The sequence below is a fragment of the Eretmochelys imbricata genome, chromosome 10, assembly GCF_965152235.1.
Source record: "Eretmochelys imbricata isolate rEreImb1 chromosome 10, rEreImb1.hap1, whole genome shotgun sequence".
NCBI lineage: Eukaryota > Metazoa > Chordata > Testudines > Cheloniidae > Eretmochelys > Eretmochelys imbricata.
In genome coordinates this window covers 17,012,270-17,027,106 of record NC_135581.1, presented here as the reverse complement: position 1 = coordinate 17,027,106, position 14,837 = coordinate 17,012,270, and the positions used below count along the sequence as shown (strand labels likewise).

Below are 14,837 nucleotides of genomic sequence, written 5' to 3'. Positions count from 1 at the left end.
GCAACAATACTATTCGAAAAACAAGCTATAGCCGCACTATATTAAAATAGGGTTTTTTTTTAAAATCTGGGTTTCTGGTCTTTGTAAACATGATAGTGTAACTTATCAATGAGACCTACTCTTTAAACGTTCTATGAAGAGGAAAAACTCAGATGCTATTTTCAAACTGGGACAAAACACTCATTTTGTAAAATTTAAACCATACAAAAAGTTAAACGTTTTCTACTAGATGTTGTGTAATACAGAGAGAGCTGCTTTCACATCAAGAAGTTTAAAAAGGAGGTTTAACTCAAATATGAGCACAGCTAATAAAAAAAATAAAACCAATGAGACTTTAATAAAAACATCAAACATAAATGAAAGAGTGCCCTTGGAATAAGCATCCTTAGACATGGGTTCTTCACAGATTGTTAATGGATAACCATATATGCTCCTATCCATTATGTACATTGCTGTTCTTGGCAGACATGCCACAGGGTGCTTTTGCCATGAATATACATGACTTCCACCTTGCATCTGTCCTCGAAAATTACAGGAATTTGAGGGAGAAGGGTGAGGGAGAGGTTTGCTCATAATACTGAGCTATTTTGATGGTGGCAATTCCTCTTTTCCACCCAACATATTTCAAAGACATGTTAATATGTTGTACACTAGTCTTTGCAGACATCTGAACATCATACAGAAAGTCAGGTGCTTATGGCTCATTCTGTATTTAATAAGACAACAAGGTTTATATAGTATGCAAAGTCATGTCACCAAAACAAAATGGCACTGTATTTTCAAATAAATCCCCTTGCAAGATCCTGTCCTTTTCCAGACCTCTCAATCCTGCCTCTGCCAATGTCTGGAGGCAAAGGGGTTGAGTCAGCCAGGCACCCTATGGTAGTTATTTACATGTGGTAAGTGGGAGTAAAATGCTACCAGATCAGACTGGTAACAATTTACACACACTCTGCAGATATCTGACCACACAAGATGGAAAGCACTGGAGAATCAGGCTGAAGAGTTTGGTCACTTATTCTCTTGGACACTGCGTGCTGCAACATTGACTCCAATAGCAAAGACAGGATGGAACATTACATTTTTTTTTTAAATAGGATATTTAAAAAGCAAATTTAAAATAAAAAAATTAAGCTCCTCTTTAAACGACCATTTCAAAACTTTAAGCCAGTCTATTTTACAGTGATCTTTAGTGTGTGTCTTCCCCTTCCATCACATTCTCTATGCCTGCTGATTATTGCTCTCATTGGGCTTAGCTTCCTCTTCACCCTGATTTTTGTCTTCTGGTTTCACTTCTTTAGTGTCCTCTTCTGCCAGTTTTATTTCTTCCAACTTCTCCCCTTGGGAAGCACTCAACAGGTTTTGCTGCCCCAGCTCCTCCTTGTTGCTCTTCACCACCTCTTGTAGATTATATTTTCTGAACAAAACATAGTCTTTCACCACGCTCAAGCAACAGACATTTTTTATTATTTCTACCACAATGGTATACTGGGGGTTATTAAGATCCACTTTGTTTTCTGGATTTAGGCTGCCCACTATTCCTACAAAATAAAAGGAAACGGTCTTAGAATCAGTAGGGAAACTGGAGGAATGTTTTTCATAGAGAAGAGTGTAAATGTGGTGTTACGTTCATCAGTTGAGCACTCACTTAAAGTGCAAGGACTTTTAATCAGACAAGTTCTAAAAAAATACCACAAATCAGAGAGAGGGGATAAACTTACTACCAAACAATGAGAGAAACCAGCTATTGTAGCAACAAGCCAAAATAAGCACCAATGTCACAAAAACACGGTTTCAAAAAATATTCCGAATACTTGGTTCAGGAACTAAAATCTCAGAGCACAAGCTGCACCACAAGGCAGGGGGAAACAAAGCACCTTCCTTTAGCTATGGCAGCTGCAATCAAGAATTTTCAGTCACTGAATTGGTCAAATAGGCAGGACAGACTGGGACTCTTAGAAACACTCTCTCGAACCAAAGGACTATTCCACAGTAACTCTCAAGGAGAAAACTGCCAAGTGAACTTAGAGTTATTTCATTAAGGCCACATCTACACTACAAAATTAAGAAGTTGACCTGGTTTATGCCAGCATACAGCTGCCACTGTAATTACATTGCTTGTGCATGTCTGCACTTTGCTCCTTGTTTTGGTGGCACATGTCCTTACCAGGAGTGGTCGTATCGATTGTTCTGTCAGTGTGAGGCATTGTGGGACAGCTCCTGAAAGCCAGTAACAGTCGACATAAGCAAAGCAGTGTCTACACTGACACTGCATCCACCTAACTACATCAGTCTTGACTCTGCACTGCTTATGGAGGTGCAGTTATTAAGTCAGCATAGTGGTGCAGTTATGTTAATGGGAGTGAAATTCAAGTGTAGGCATTTCTATAGTTAGGTAGATGTAAGCAGTCTTGCGTTGACCTAACTCTGTCGTGCAGACCAGATCTAAGTCACAGTCTATTGGGAAATGGCTCGATGGTGTTTCCCTATAATGTTCAGTATTCAAAGAATTTTTAGTACAATCCTGGAAGTTTGCAGGAATGGTATTGTCACAGTGAGTTATAGCCAACAAAGTTGGACCGCACACTCTTCTGGTTTATGATTTGTTAAAATGAAAACCTATGATATCAGAAAAGAGTGTTGTTAATGCCAGGTTATTTTCACAAAGCTTAAGGAAAAAAAAAAACTTGAAAGACTTTCATAATTCAATATGCTTGAGTTTGCTATAACGCAACATTTATGTCTACTAAAAATATTTTGCTTGAATAATTTGACCTATGTTACACATGCAGTCTTAAGTAGTTTATACACTTGTCTACAATCATGCTATGTCAGATAAGTACATACCTGCCAATTCTTTGATTACTTCTTCCCTACTCATGTGACTGTTATTGCGAGCTTTGTAAACAATCTGAAAAGTACCCTTATTAGGGGCTTTAAACCAAGGCTCAAAGAAGGTCTCTGAATACTTTTTCATATCTTCCATAAAAGCCTTGCAGGTTCCAGAAATGGGCAACATGCGCAGAATAACTCTTGTTTTCTTCTTTTTAGTAGTGTGCAAGTCCATTAATATATGATGCACGAGCTTCTCAGGTTCTACAAGACAAGACAACAGAGTAAGAGCAACAAATGGAAAGAATTTCCTTTTAAAAAAGCAATACAGAATCCAATTTTATTTGCTTACAAGTACAAAGAAATTGAATCATCAAATTCTGCAGCACCCTACTAAATGCTATGGAGTTCTTACAAAAGGGTATGGAGTTTGAAAGTATAGAGAGCAGATTATTTCCACAATTCTGGCTTGTAAAGCACACGAGAGAGTACCCACAAGGTGCAACACTGGAGGTCTACTTCTGCAGTTTTTTACTCAGGCAAGAGGAGTTTTGCCTGAGCAAGGATTAAAAGATCAGACCCTACTCAGGTCTACTGGATTGTCAATACACTGGATGTTCTTCCAGCTCGCATTTGTTATTTCACAAACAAGGCTGGGGATCTAGGAACATCAGCCTTTTTGCATGCTTTCCAAGGTCAGCAAAATACCAAGCCCTTTTACGTTTAGAAGGGTCAGATAGATTCTGCTTGGACAAAATAACTATCTGGCTGTAGTCACTAGAGTGTTCAGTGGGAAAGCAAATGCGAAAGAGGAAGGCTGCATGAACATTCAGCATGCTTCATTTCTTTGGCAGTCAAACCATGACACAGTCTAACAAACTGCAAAGCAGCTGTTTGTGTTGCGTTATACAGCAATTATTTCATTACACACCTACACCCAGCGTTCTAATAAAAACCACATTGTTAGCTCCACTCTCCACTGACTGGAATCTTCTCAGCTTCTGTTCATTCGAAGTGCGAATCTGATCAACTTCTTTCTTTAAGGCAGCTTCAACATCATCTTCCTCCTCTTCACTTCCTGACAACCTGTCATCTTGATTTGTAAACTGTTGAAACAAGAGGCTGCATCTTAAATGAGATGTTGGTGAAGGGTTAAGAAATCACATCTAATGCTTAATAAATGAAAGCCACAACAACCACTATACCCATGGCATAAAAAAGCCAGAATTCAAGCAGTGACACTGCAGACAATTAATAAGCAGTGAGACATTTTAGGTCAGGCACACTGGGTTAAGACAAGCACCAGAAGTTATTGCAGTGGGAATCAGCATTTCATTTTCTCAATCTCTGTAGTGATTTAATTTTAAAGCATGTTATATAAAATGTCTCTTGCACCAGTAGGTAACAGATATTCATCTGCTGGATGATCAATCATCTTTAAAACAAAAACAAAACAAAAAAGCCTCATCACCAGTTTAGAAAGCAAACTTTTCAACATTATTACCCACAGCAATTTATAAATGGGAGCAGCAAGTAATAGGCAAATCTTAAACCTGGTCTATACCAGGAAATTAGGTTGGTATAACTACATCGCTCAGGGGTGAAACTGACCTAGCCCCCAGTGTAGACAGCACTAGGTCAATGGGAGAATTCTCCCATCAACCCCACTACCACTTCACAGGGAGGTGAAGTACCTACGCCAACAGGAGAAGCTCTCCTGTTGGCACAGGTAGCATCTTCAGCGAAGCATTAAGTGTGGATAAGCCCTTAAGTCTGTAAGCAAAAACTTAGAAAGACAGACAGGCCAGTTAACTCCAATTAACCAGAAGGAGTTATTAAACCAAGTGTGTATCCATCCACTGCAAGGAGCACTTATACTGATTTTTAAAGTGCTTTTAAAGAGAGTGTTCTCCTGTGGTACTTGAACAACAACAAAACATTTAGATGGCCTATTTAACATTAGTTCACTTCTTGAGCTAAAATATCCACAAACCAGAACATTAACATGCTGCCTTTTTTGAGGCTTAATATTATTATTATTTTGGACAGGAGAGATGCCCAAATTATCCAGAACTGCCATTCTAGGGCATCCTCTAAGGACCCCAGATCTTGGCAGTGGCCGAGATGACAGCAGAGCGCAGGAACCACAGCCAATCCCAGGCCTCTGCTGGTATGGGGTTCGCTTTGGTGCCTGCCACAAATAAGCTGCTTACAGATGACTCCGTCGCCACAGGAGACTGTGAGCTCCTCGGGGCATGGACTACCTTTTTTTGGTGTTTGCCCGCTTGGTGCCCAAGTATCTAGTGGGGGGTCCCTAAGTGCCACGCTCCTAATCTGGCTCCCTCACAGGTACCTCTAGCCCCCTGGTGCAGCAGCACAAAACCGCGACCCCCCTAGAGGGGACCATGCGAGGCCCCCTGCAGAACGCCCAGGGCACAGAGCCCGGCCGGCGGGGCCGCTGCTGGCCGCACGCACCTTCTCGGGCCCGTAGAGCAGGTCCCCATACTCGTTGAGCAGGCTGTAGGCCTCCCCCACGCACTTGCGCTCGTTCATGTTGCAGGTGATGAGGATGCCCTGCATGCCGAGCTCCAGCTGCCGCTGCCCCCCGCCGCCGCCGCCCCGGGGCCGCTTGGCCTGCTGCCCCGACACGTACTGCGCCTTGTGCCGCCGCTTCATCGCCGCAGCCGGCTGCTCCGAGGCGGCCATGGGGGCAGCTGAGCCGCGAGCCCGGACTCCACGCGGGCGCCAAACCGACGCGTTACTTCGCCGACGCGCGCCGCGGGGCGATGACGTCACAGCCGCGCGACGGAAAGGCGGCTCTTCCCAGTCGGTCCCAAGGGCTTTCCGGGTCCTAAAGCCCGCCGGGTACAGGGGCTCTGCCGGGTCCTAAAGTCACCGTGCTGCTCGCGAGCCCGTGCAGGGAAGCGAGGCCTGGAAAGGAGCCTGCCAGCTTGGGGAGAGGCGCGCCCCAGGAGCTGGCTGTGCCACCGCCTTGGCTCTCGCGGGCCGGGCCCCGCGTGCGTGGGACTGGGGCGAGACCCCAGTTTGTAGCCGACGCTGCAGTGTGTTGTGACGTTTGGCAGAGAGCGGCCATGGGGGAAAAGGGAGAGCGGTGTAGGTAGCCACAGCCGCACAAAGGTGAGCCGGCGCTGGCTGTGCTCACCCCGTTTCTGACTCTGGTGCCTTTACCAGCCCTTATTTATCTGTTGTCCTAAAGCATTACCCCCACCCAAGCAAAGCACGTGGACGAGACTGTCGGTTTGGTTTATCCTACAACTTTAGGTGACTTTGGGTCAGGGACCGTGTGTTTCATTATTCTATAGAGGGGAAATTGCCAACTCCCACACTCAGAAATTGCGTCAGGTCTCAAAAATCCTGAGTTTCCCCCTCAAAATAGTATTTTTGGGGGAAAGGATGCAATACTCCCCAGAGGTACACAAGCTTGTGAAGAACCTCATCACCATCTGCCTGCAGCATGAAGCAGTTTTGCCTCATATCTGCTGCACCTCAGCTCCCTGAAACCAACAGCCTCTGGCCACAGATAAACACTGACTTAACTTCCTGGTTTCTGTAGACCTCATCTTTGCGATACAGGCTAGTGATAAACACACATCAACCTCCAGCCCCTTTGCCAGAGTCTCCCTCAGTCGTATCCCACCCGTGTCACTGGACACGTAGAAATAACCAGGTAAGCTGTCTCCGAAGGGACAGAGTACACACAGCTTGACTGGCACAGCTCAGGATCCAATCCTTTATAAGGACACAACCCTGTAATCTATTTATAGTGAAAACAAGTATGTTTCTTAACAAAGGTTAAGATTTTAGGAGCAAGTAAGGATAGTAAGAACAACAGGTTATTTATTAAACAAAAAGTATAACACGCTGAGAGTCTAAACTTACTTTAACAGGCTAAAATCCTTGTCTAAAACAGCTTCTCAACTAAAGTCATGTCCCAGCGACTTTCATGTGTGCAGAAAGCACTGTCCTTGTAACAGTCTTTATAGATAAATACTATGACAGCAAAGTGTTAGGTGTAGTGAGTTTGTCAGGCCTAACAGGAGTTGCTCTTACTGAACAGTGAACCCTTTGGCAGTTGGCACTGAGGAGTTCTTAAAGTCACAGAGAGAATTTGCCTTCTGATTTCTTAGCCTTTAGGGTGCATGCATGTCACATTTTCAAGCTTTTCTCTGCCACCATGGAGACTAGAAACTCACGTTAAAAAAAACAACAAAGCTGAGATTCTGAAGTAATCACTAGACTCCAGGAGCTAGGGATTTCAGAAAAATATTAAATATCAAGATGCTCAAAACAGAATTGTGGCAGTTGGCAATACTGCCTAACTGTAGCGTGTCGAGCACAACGAAGCCACGCTCCCTGACTGGAGCCTGTATACACTGTAGCAGCACAAGTAGTAAATATCATCATCATAATAATAATAGACCTGGATTCTCTAGGCTTTAGGCTAAACTTATATACACAAGCAAGAGTCTGTTGTAAAAAAACCCCAAGAACCCTTCTCTTATTGATATGGAAAGTATTAGGAGAGAAACTGGTCTTTAAAATACTGATTGATCTGAACTATTAATAGCTCGGTCTGAATGTAAAATACTTTATCCCACTACAGTGATCTGAAGACAAAGTGAATTGGAGTTTTGATAGATTGGAATCTTGTTGATTTATGCTTTTGTAGAACTTTGGCTCTCAGAATTAAAGGTCCAGAATTGGAGTTAATAAATTGCAGAATATAAAGAGATGCTAACTTGGGGCCTGATCCAAAGCCCATTGAAGTAAATGGAAAGATTCCCAATTGTGCCCCATTGTACAATCCATATTTTAAAGGCACTTACAAGTAGCCCCATACTACTCCGTGTAAAAATTGCAGAATCAGGCTCTTGGTTTGGAATGTATCCATATTTTCCTAATTAATCATTTAAAACATTACTAATTTACATTTACAGAGCGGAAAAATAGGCTTTCTCTATGGTACAGGTACTTTTGGGTATAAAATAAAGGCCATCCCTTGTCAGAAGAACCAGATGAACTGTATGATATTTGTGATCGGTTAGGATTGCAGGAACAAGGCCTTAACATGATTCAGCTGTCAAAATACTGCTATTGCAAAGATTTCAAATGTGCTTAATTTTAAGCATGTGAGTAATCCCCGTGAAGGCAACCAGACTACTCATAGTGCATAAAGTAAAGCAGGCATATATAAGTGTTTGCAGGAGGGGTTTTTAATAAAGGAACCACTTCAGTCTGTATTGAAATGCAGCAGCCAGCTACCTGTGAAGTGAATGGTGATAGATGTCTTCTTAGAGCACATAGTAACATTACAAAACAGTTGAAAAACATGAAGCAAAGAATAATTTCTCCAGATGCTGCTGCTTGGTGAGTTTTAGGTAGCAGACTTTAATAAGGACACTGGGATTCAGGGCTCTACTCTTGTGAAAAGTGCCATGAGATTTCTAAATGACAATATGTACCCCGAAAACCAGCTTTATGCCTCATCTAAAAGAATGATGCACAAAAACAATTTAAAAGAGATTAGGTTGTCATGTTGTCAAAAAAACAAAAAGTTTCTCCATCATTTTCTATTAACTTTCATGCATCCTTTGTGGCAATTTAATCTTTCATCCGAGGATTCCTTAGGAGAAAGCTTTTCTGCCTCCTCTGTTGAAGGATTTTTCTGTGTATATTTCAGAGACATTTAAAATCTCACTCATGCAGACCTGCTGCATGTCTCACTAACTGTTAGGGAGAGAGCAACTACCTTTTTTGGGGGAATCCTTCTAGAGCCCTTTCTTAATTATAGAATATCAGGGTTAGAAGGGACCTCAGGAGATCATCTAGTCCAACCCCCTGCTCAAAGCAGGACCAATCCCCAATTTTTTCTTTTTGATTCTGTGGAGGTTTCCATGTGACAGTTAACATCTATTCTCCCCAGTGCAGGTTGCCCAAGTCTGGCATGGTCAAAAAGCTCACAGCAGGGCAGCTGATAGTTCTTGTGGAGAAAGCACACGACATAAATGCTAAAATGCATACAAGCGACATCGGTTTTCTTTCTGTGCATCCCGCAACCACAGAATCAGTTGATCCAAATATTTCTGATGAGCGTTTCTGCAAATTTCTGCTGGTCCCAGGCCCCAGAGCCACCGCTTGGGGGTTGCGGGTTGATCATCCAGCAGCAGGAGGAGTTTACGAAACCTGTGCACTCCCTGGGGCTGGAGTGAGAGGCTGTGAGTGCACCAAGCAGATCAGAGAGGGTGTGCCTTGGCTCTTAGCTGTGCTTTATCAGTGCACAGCCTCGGGAGTTGGGGCAGAGGGGGGGGAGGGAACAGGATATCCTGCACTTTCCACCTTGCTTCGGAGTTGTGCAGAAAAACATCAGCTTCTTTCCTGTGAGTGCAGGATTTGGCAGCCCTTTGTGTGAGTCTGGAGCATTCTTGCCACGCTCAGTGTTAGCAGCGCGCTGTTACCCGCGTGTCTCTGAGGGACATGGTGCATAGCAGGGACCCTAGTACTGGTGCACTAGGCACAGTAACGCAGTGCAGACAGTAGGACACTGTGCGTGATGTTGTGGGAGTCATTACTTTAGCACAGTCAGTGTGGTCTATTACATTAAATCTAGTTAAGGGCTGATGTGGTCTAGTTAAGGTTTCTGATGGAGATCAGCTAGGACAGCTCTGAGAGGCCCTCCCCAACTGTGCGAGGCAGTGGGGCATTTGGGTCTGAAATGACAGGTGTCTTTTATAAGGAGGATGATTGAAAGAGGTGCAGATCAGGTTTGGTGCTGGGGATGGCAAAGGGGGACTGAACCCCCTGGGCAGCTGCCAGGGACATTTTTGGTATAGTGCCAATATTAGTTTTCCTCTCATCTGTGTTTCTCTGCCTCGCTCATGTCAGTCGTCCTTTTCCGGCTTTCCCTCTTTTATGTAGGTGAGTCTCTCCTGGGTCTCTTTATAGCTCACGTGGAGATTGAATGCCACAGATCAGTTTTGTCCCCAAACCACCTCCTTTTCCTTAGTTGGTGCCTGTTTACTCAGTAAAAATATCATTGAACAAACTCGGCTTTGCATAGTGTGTTTAACTGTTGGGTAAATATTTATCCAATTAGAAGCTTCCAACCTTTACAGATTTATTGCTAGGTTTTGCTCTTTGGATGTGGGCGAGTCCTTCACGTTGAATCGATTATCAGGAAGTTTTTAAATCTTCTCCCTCTTGTGAGGATTAATTTTGCTGCATGTGTTTCAAGGAGACATTTAAAATCTCGTTGCTTGACATCTCTGCTGGCCTCATTGAGGAGTTGTGTCCATCAGAAGTATGGCTAAAGGTTATTAGGCTGCACCTGGCAATGCTGCTCCTTGCAGAATATAGTCGAGTTACTAAACATATTGCTGTACCAGGTAACATTCTGGCTAGGCGGTAACTCACACAAGACTGTTGGTGCACTCTGCAGAACAATGTGTTCCCTGCTATTTTTTAATCGCTTACATTCTGGCTTTGCATTGTCTATTGTTTATTAAGATTCCACTCAGCCAAAAGCCATGGTTAATGTGACTGGACTGTAAAGTATGTTCATGCATTTGCAAGAGTATAGCAATACTAGTGCCTCTCGATTATACATTGCAACTTAGCAGCTGGAGTATTTTTTTAAATGTGAATATTAATGCACATGAACAGTGCCACATTGACAGCTCTGGAGATTAAAGTTTCAGTGCACAAGGGATGCAGAATCAGGTCCCAATTGCATATTCACTAATGAATATAAATGACTCCTAGACTGTTTTGTATCCAAGGTTTAAACACGTGGTTGTTTCAGATTTTTCATGCTGATATTTTCCTTCTGTCTCTGTGTACTGGTCTTTATTGGCCTCCCTGTGATGGTGTCCCATGGTTCCAGGATTTACACGGCACTGCTGTAGCAATGCCAAGGGAGGAGCATGACTGTCTCCAGGCTGTCCTGCAGATATAAATGCATTAAAAAGTGCATCCTCTGTGGCTAGCCCCCTCTCCCTATTCTAATTCCTTCCTTCTACCTGCAAGTAGAATCGTTTTCATGTGCACATTGCATCCCCTAATCTATTGCTAGGCATTTTTATTGTGATTTTCAATTCTAAAGCAGAACCAGATTCTTATCTTATCACCACTTTTCATTCCAAGTGCAGGGCTTCAAATATATAGACACATAGCACAGTTTAGAAAGAAAGAAAGAAAGAAAGAAAGAAAGAAAGAAAGAAAGAAAGAAAGAAAGAAAGAAAGAAAGAAACTTGCCAAAACAAAACACTATACCTCAAACAGAATGTACTCCCTGGGGCAGAGAGAAAGAATGCTCACAGGTGACAGATGTTAGTAATGTTGCTTACTGCACTACTGGGAGGTTCACTGTGCTACTACAGTGATGAGGGCAGTATATGAACCTGTTTAGGACAGAAGATTTGTTACTTAGTTCTGCTTTCTGTGAATAGCTAGTTCAGCTTGTGAAATACTAAAAAGAACAATCATTATAGCAAGTATGCACTGATCTCTTTGAGTCATTCCACCTCTAGACACAGGCTGAGTGATGCTGCCTATACAGCTGGGGTTTTGCCATGATCTTATATTCTTCTTGACTGTGAAATACCTATAAATACATAGTTCATTGAGGGGACTACATGGGGTTGTTTTATTTAGGTGGCGATGGTTTAATCCCTGCTTTGGTGATTAATGCAGAATGCTATCTTATGAGTCTTCTCCCCCTAAACACTGACATACTTTTTAAGCAAAACCAGTGAGGTAGGGGGTGGCAGTTATCAGGGACAGCTGGAGCCTGTAATAGGGGCTCTTCAGCCCTACTTGTTTTCTGGTTGGTGTGAAGCAGAACAATTGCAGTAAAAGACCCTCATAGCACATCCAGATTATACATTTGTAACAATATTTTAACAGTTCAAAGTGAGGGGCACATGATAATCTGGGGGAGGGTATTAAGAAAGTGCATTATAATGTTCAATTATTTCATAGTTGACCTATAAGGACATTCTAATTCTATTTTGAAACCACATGGCAATTCTTTACTTTGTGTGTGTATTTTGATGTATAGTTTTTCAGATAGATGGTCCACAAAGACTATCCTGAATGCAGAATAACCTGAAAGGACCCATTATGGCTTGTGCTGTCGTGCAGCTTTTACTGAAAACCCAAAGCTTTAGGTTCCTGTGGACTCCCTTGACTGCATCCTTCCGATTCTCTAAAAAAGACTACAGGGTATTGGCCCCTCAGAATTTTTTAAACTATGAATCCTTAAAACAACAGTACAAACCAGAGGTGCCAGAATACTTCAATTTTGCAACTGATGTGCTGGACAAATGGACTGAAATGGAAAAGGTAACAGTCCTTTAACTTCCTTATCCTAAGATTTTTCATGTTGGGTATCAGAGGAAAAACATAGTTGGCAGAAGCAAGTGTTATTCCTTTCGGGCTACAGATTGGTAACCCGCTCAGTTCAGAGAGGCAATGCAGCTGGAGTATAGGACTAACAGCCAGGAATTCCCAAGTTCTAGATGCTCCACTGCTTTTGGGCCCACTCTGATAGCTCTTGCTTACTTAAATAGCCTTCCTGAGTGCAACAAGACTGTGAGCATGAGTAACAGAGGAAAGAGGGTCTTGTGACTGAGACAATGCCCTGAGACTCAGAAGATCTGAGCTCCGCCACTGTCTTCCTGTGTGAGTTTGGGTAAATCACAGAGGGCTTGTCAACATTTACAGAGCCGCGCCGGGGCAGCTGCACCGCTATAGTACTTAGTGAAGATGCTACCTACCGATGGGATTGCTTCTCCTGTTGGCGTAGGCACTCCACCTCCCTGAGAGGAGGTAGCTATGTCAACAGGAGAAGACCTCCTGTCAGCATAGTGCTGTCCACACCATGGGATAGGTCAGTATAACTGCATCACTCAGGAATCCACACCCCTGAGCGACATAGTTATACTAACATAAGTTGGTAGTGTAGACCAAACCTTAACCTCTCTGTGCCTCAATTCCCATCTGCAAATTTCACTTGCTACCCTTCATCTGTCTTGTCTACTTAGAATGTAAACTCTTCAAGTCAGGAATTATCTCTATGTGTATGTACAACACTTAACACAGAAGGACCTCAGTCTGGATTGGGGACATGACTATAATAGAAATACTAGTAATAGGTAGAAGAGATGCTGGATTAGACCTGGAGACAAATCACAAATTCTCTGTGTCTCAGTCTTTCTGTCGGAAAAATGGGGGTGCTAAAATGTATGGGGATGAATCATCACTATCACATAATATGAGGTTATCATTCCTAGGCAATAAAGACAACTTTTCGCAGGATGCAAGCAACATTTTTCAAGAATCAACATCTGAAGAAGAGGTCTGTGGCCAAGGAAGGAGGCGCAGGATTTCTCCTTAAAATGCACAAATAAAAATCTCACCTTGTTACCAATGCCTGACAATTACACATTATATTACTTTGAAATGGAACTTGTTCTTAGTATGTACAGATCTCTGCCGCACCATTGAAGATCTCAGCTAGCACATTACCTACACTCTATTCATAAATAACAGTTGGTCCCTCAATAGCAAGTTTTAGCCAAGGATTTCAATGCACCTTACAAGCATCAGTTACTTTAGCCACACGACACCCCGACACACACAGTAACCTCTGCTGACAAATGGTGAATCAGACTCAGAGAGGTTTAGATCTGTATTTTCAAAAGGAGTTTCTGATTTTGGGTGTTTAGATATTTGGACCTTTGGGCTAATTTTAAGAAGTGCTGAGCACCTCCCCTCCCCCCACTGCAGTTGAAGTCAGTCTGAGCTGTGGGTATTCCACCCATCTGAAACCCAGGCTGTAGGTATCTATCTGGGTACAATCCCCCAAACATTGAGGCATCTAAAATTACAGGCCACTTTGGAAAATGTAGGCATGGCCAGAGCCAAAGTGACCGTCGGTTTTCTGCGCTAGTCATTGTGCAGCATTTGCTCATTATCTAATGTGTTAGCTTCAGGAAAGGAATTTGACATCTATAGACTATTCTAAATCTGGGGTGAAATCTTAGCTCCATCGAAGTTAATGGCAAAACTCTACAGATTTCAGTGGGGCCAGGACTTCCGCCTTTGTGTATAAGTCATGAACATTCCTCTGTCTTGGAAAGTTGACTTGAGGGACAGTTACATCCATATCAAGCTAAGTACTTACAACATGACGTGTTGTTCATTAGGAAGGAAAGAGGCCTACAAGGCTAGCCCTGTGGTGGGTAAACGATAAAGGCGATGAGGTGAGGTGGAACTTTGAGGAGCTTGGATTCCGCTCCAGAAAAGTGGCCAATGTACTCTCTGAGGTATGTGGTCTGCAGAAAGGAGACAGAGTTATGCTGATTCTACCCCGGATACCAGAATGGTGGCTAATAAATGTGGCTTGTATGCGAACAGGTCAGTAAAAATAATAGGAATTATGAATGAAATAATCAATAATCAGTAATTAATGAGGTCAAAACTACAAACACATCCAGGATGAGAAACACTAATGCTGTACAGCTAAAAAAATGCTTGTAACATCAAGATCTGTCTTCATTTGTACTATTGGATTTTCAGGCATACTTTATTTCTCCCATTAACAAAACCTACTATCCCATGTGTCTACTATCACTGTCCTCCTCCACTGCTCATGACAAACTGCAAACGTGCCCATTACCTGCTTGCAAGAGCAATAGCACACATTTATATTTGTGTGGCCAAGTTTTTGCCAACGGGATTTGTTAAATATTTAGGTTTCAGAGTAACAGCCGTGTTAATCTGTATTCGCAAAAAGAAAAGGAGTACTTGTGGCACCTTAGAGACTAACCAATTTATTTGAGCACGAGCTTTCGTGAGCTACAGCTCACTTCATCGGATGCATACCGTGGAAACTGCAGCAGACTTTATATACACACAGAGAATATGAAACAATACCTCCTCCCACCCCACTGTCCTGCTGGTAAAAGCTTATCTAAGATAAGTTA

General features: G+C 42.8%; 2 protein-coding genes across 4 annotated transcripts in view; one reads left to right on the top strand and one right to left on the bottom strand.

Annotated features, from left to right (window-relative positions):
- Positions 1-318: 318 nt before the first annotated feature.
- THUMPD1 (THUMP domain 1 NAT10 acetyltransferase adaptor) lies at positions 319-5,598 on the bottom strand. Its single transcript, XM_077828734.1, has 4 exons — positions 5,308-5,598; positions 3,764-3,938; positions 2,848-3,096; positions 319-1,541 (listed from the first exon to the last, which is right to left on the bottom strand). Exons 1-4 carry the CDS (start codon positions 5,536-5,538, stop codon positions 1,222-1,224), a joined length of 975 nt encoding a protein of 324 aa, XP_077684860.1. The 5' UTR covers positions 5,539-5,598; the 3' UTR covers positions 319-1,221.
- A 3,562-nt stretch (positions 5,599-9,160) lies between these two features.
- LOC144270949 (acyl-coenzyme A synthetase ACSM3, mitochondrial-like) overlaps positions 9,161-14,837 on the top strand; it is a 22,589-nt gene continuing 16,912 nt past the window's right edge. For 2 of the 3 annotated variants that reach the window (XR_013347284.1, XM_077827932.1), the window contains exons 1-3: positions 9,161-9,258; positions 11,909-12,192; positions 14,058-14,268. Coding sequence is in view for 2 of the 3 variants with exons in the window: in XM_077827932.1 (XP_077684058.1) it covers positions 11,944-12,192; positions 14,058-14,268 (460 nt within the window). In the remaining variant the exon portion in view is untranslated. The remainder of the gene's footprint in view (positions 9,259-11,908; positions 12,193-14,057; positions 14,269-14,837) is intronic. The other variant, XM_077827933.1, reaches the window with a different exon arrangement.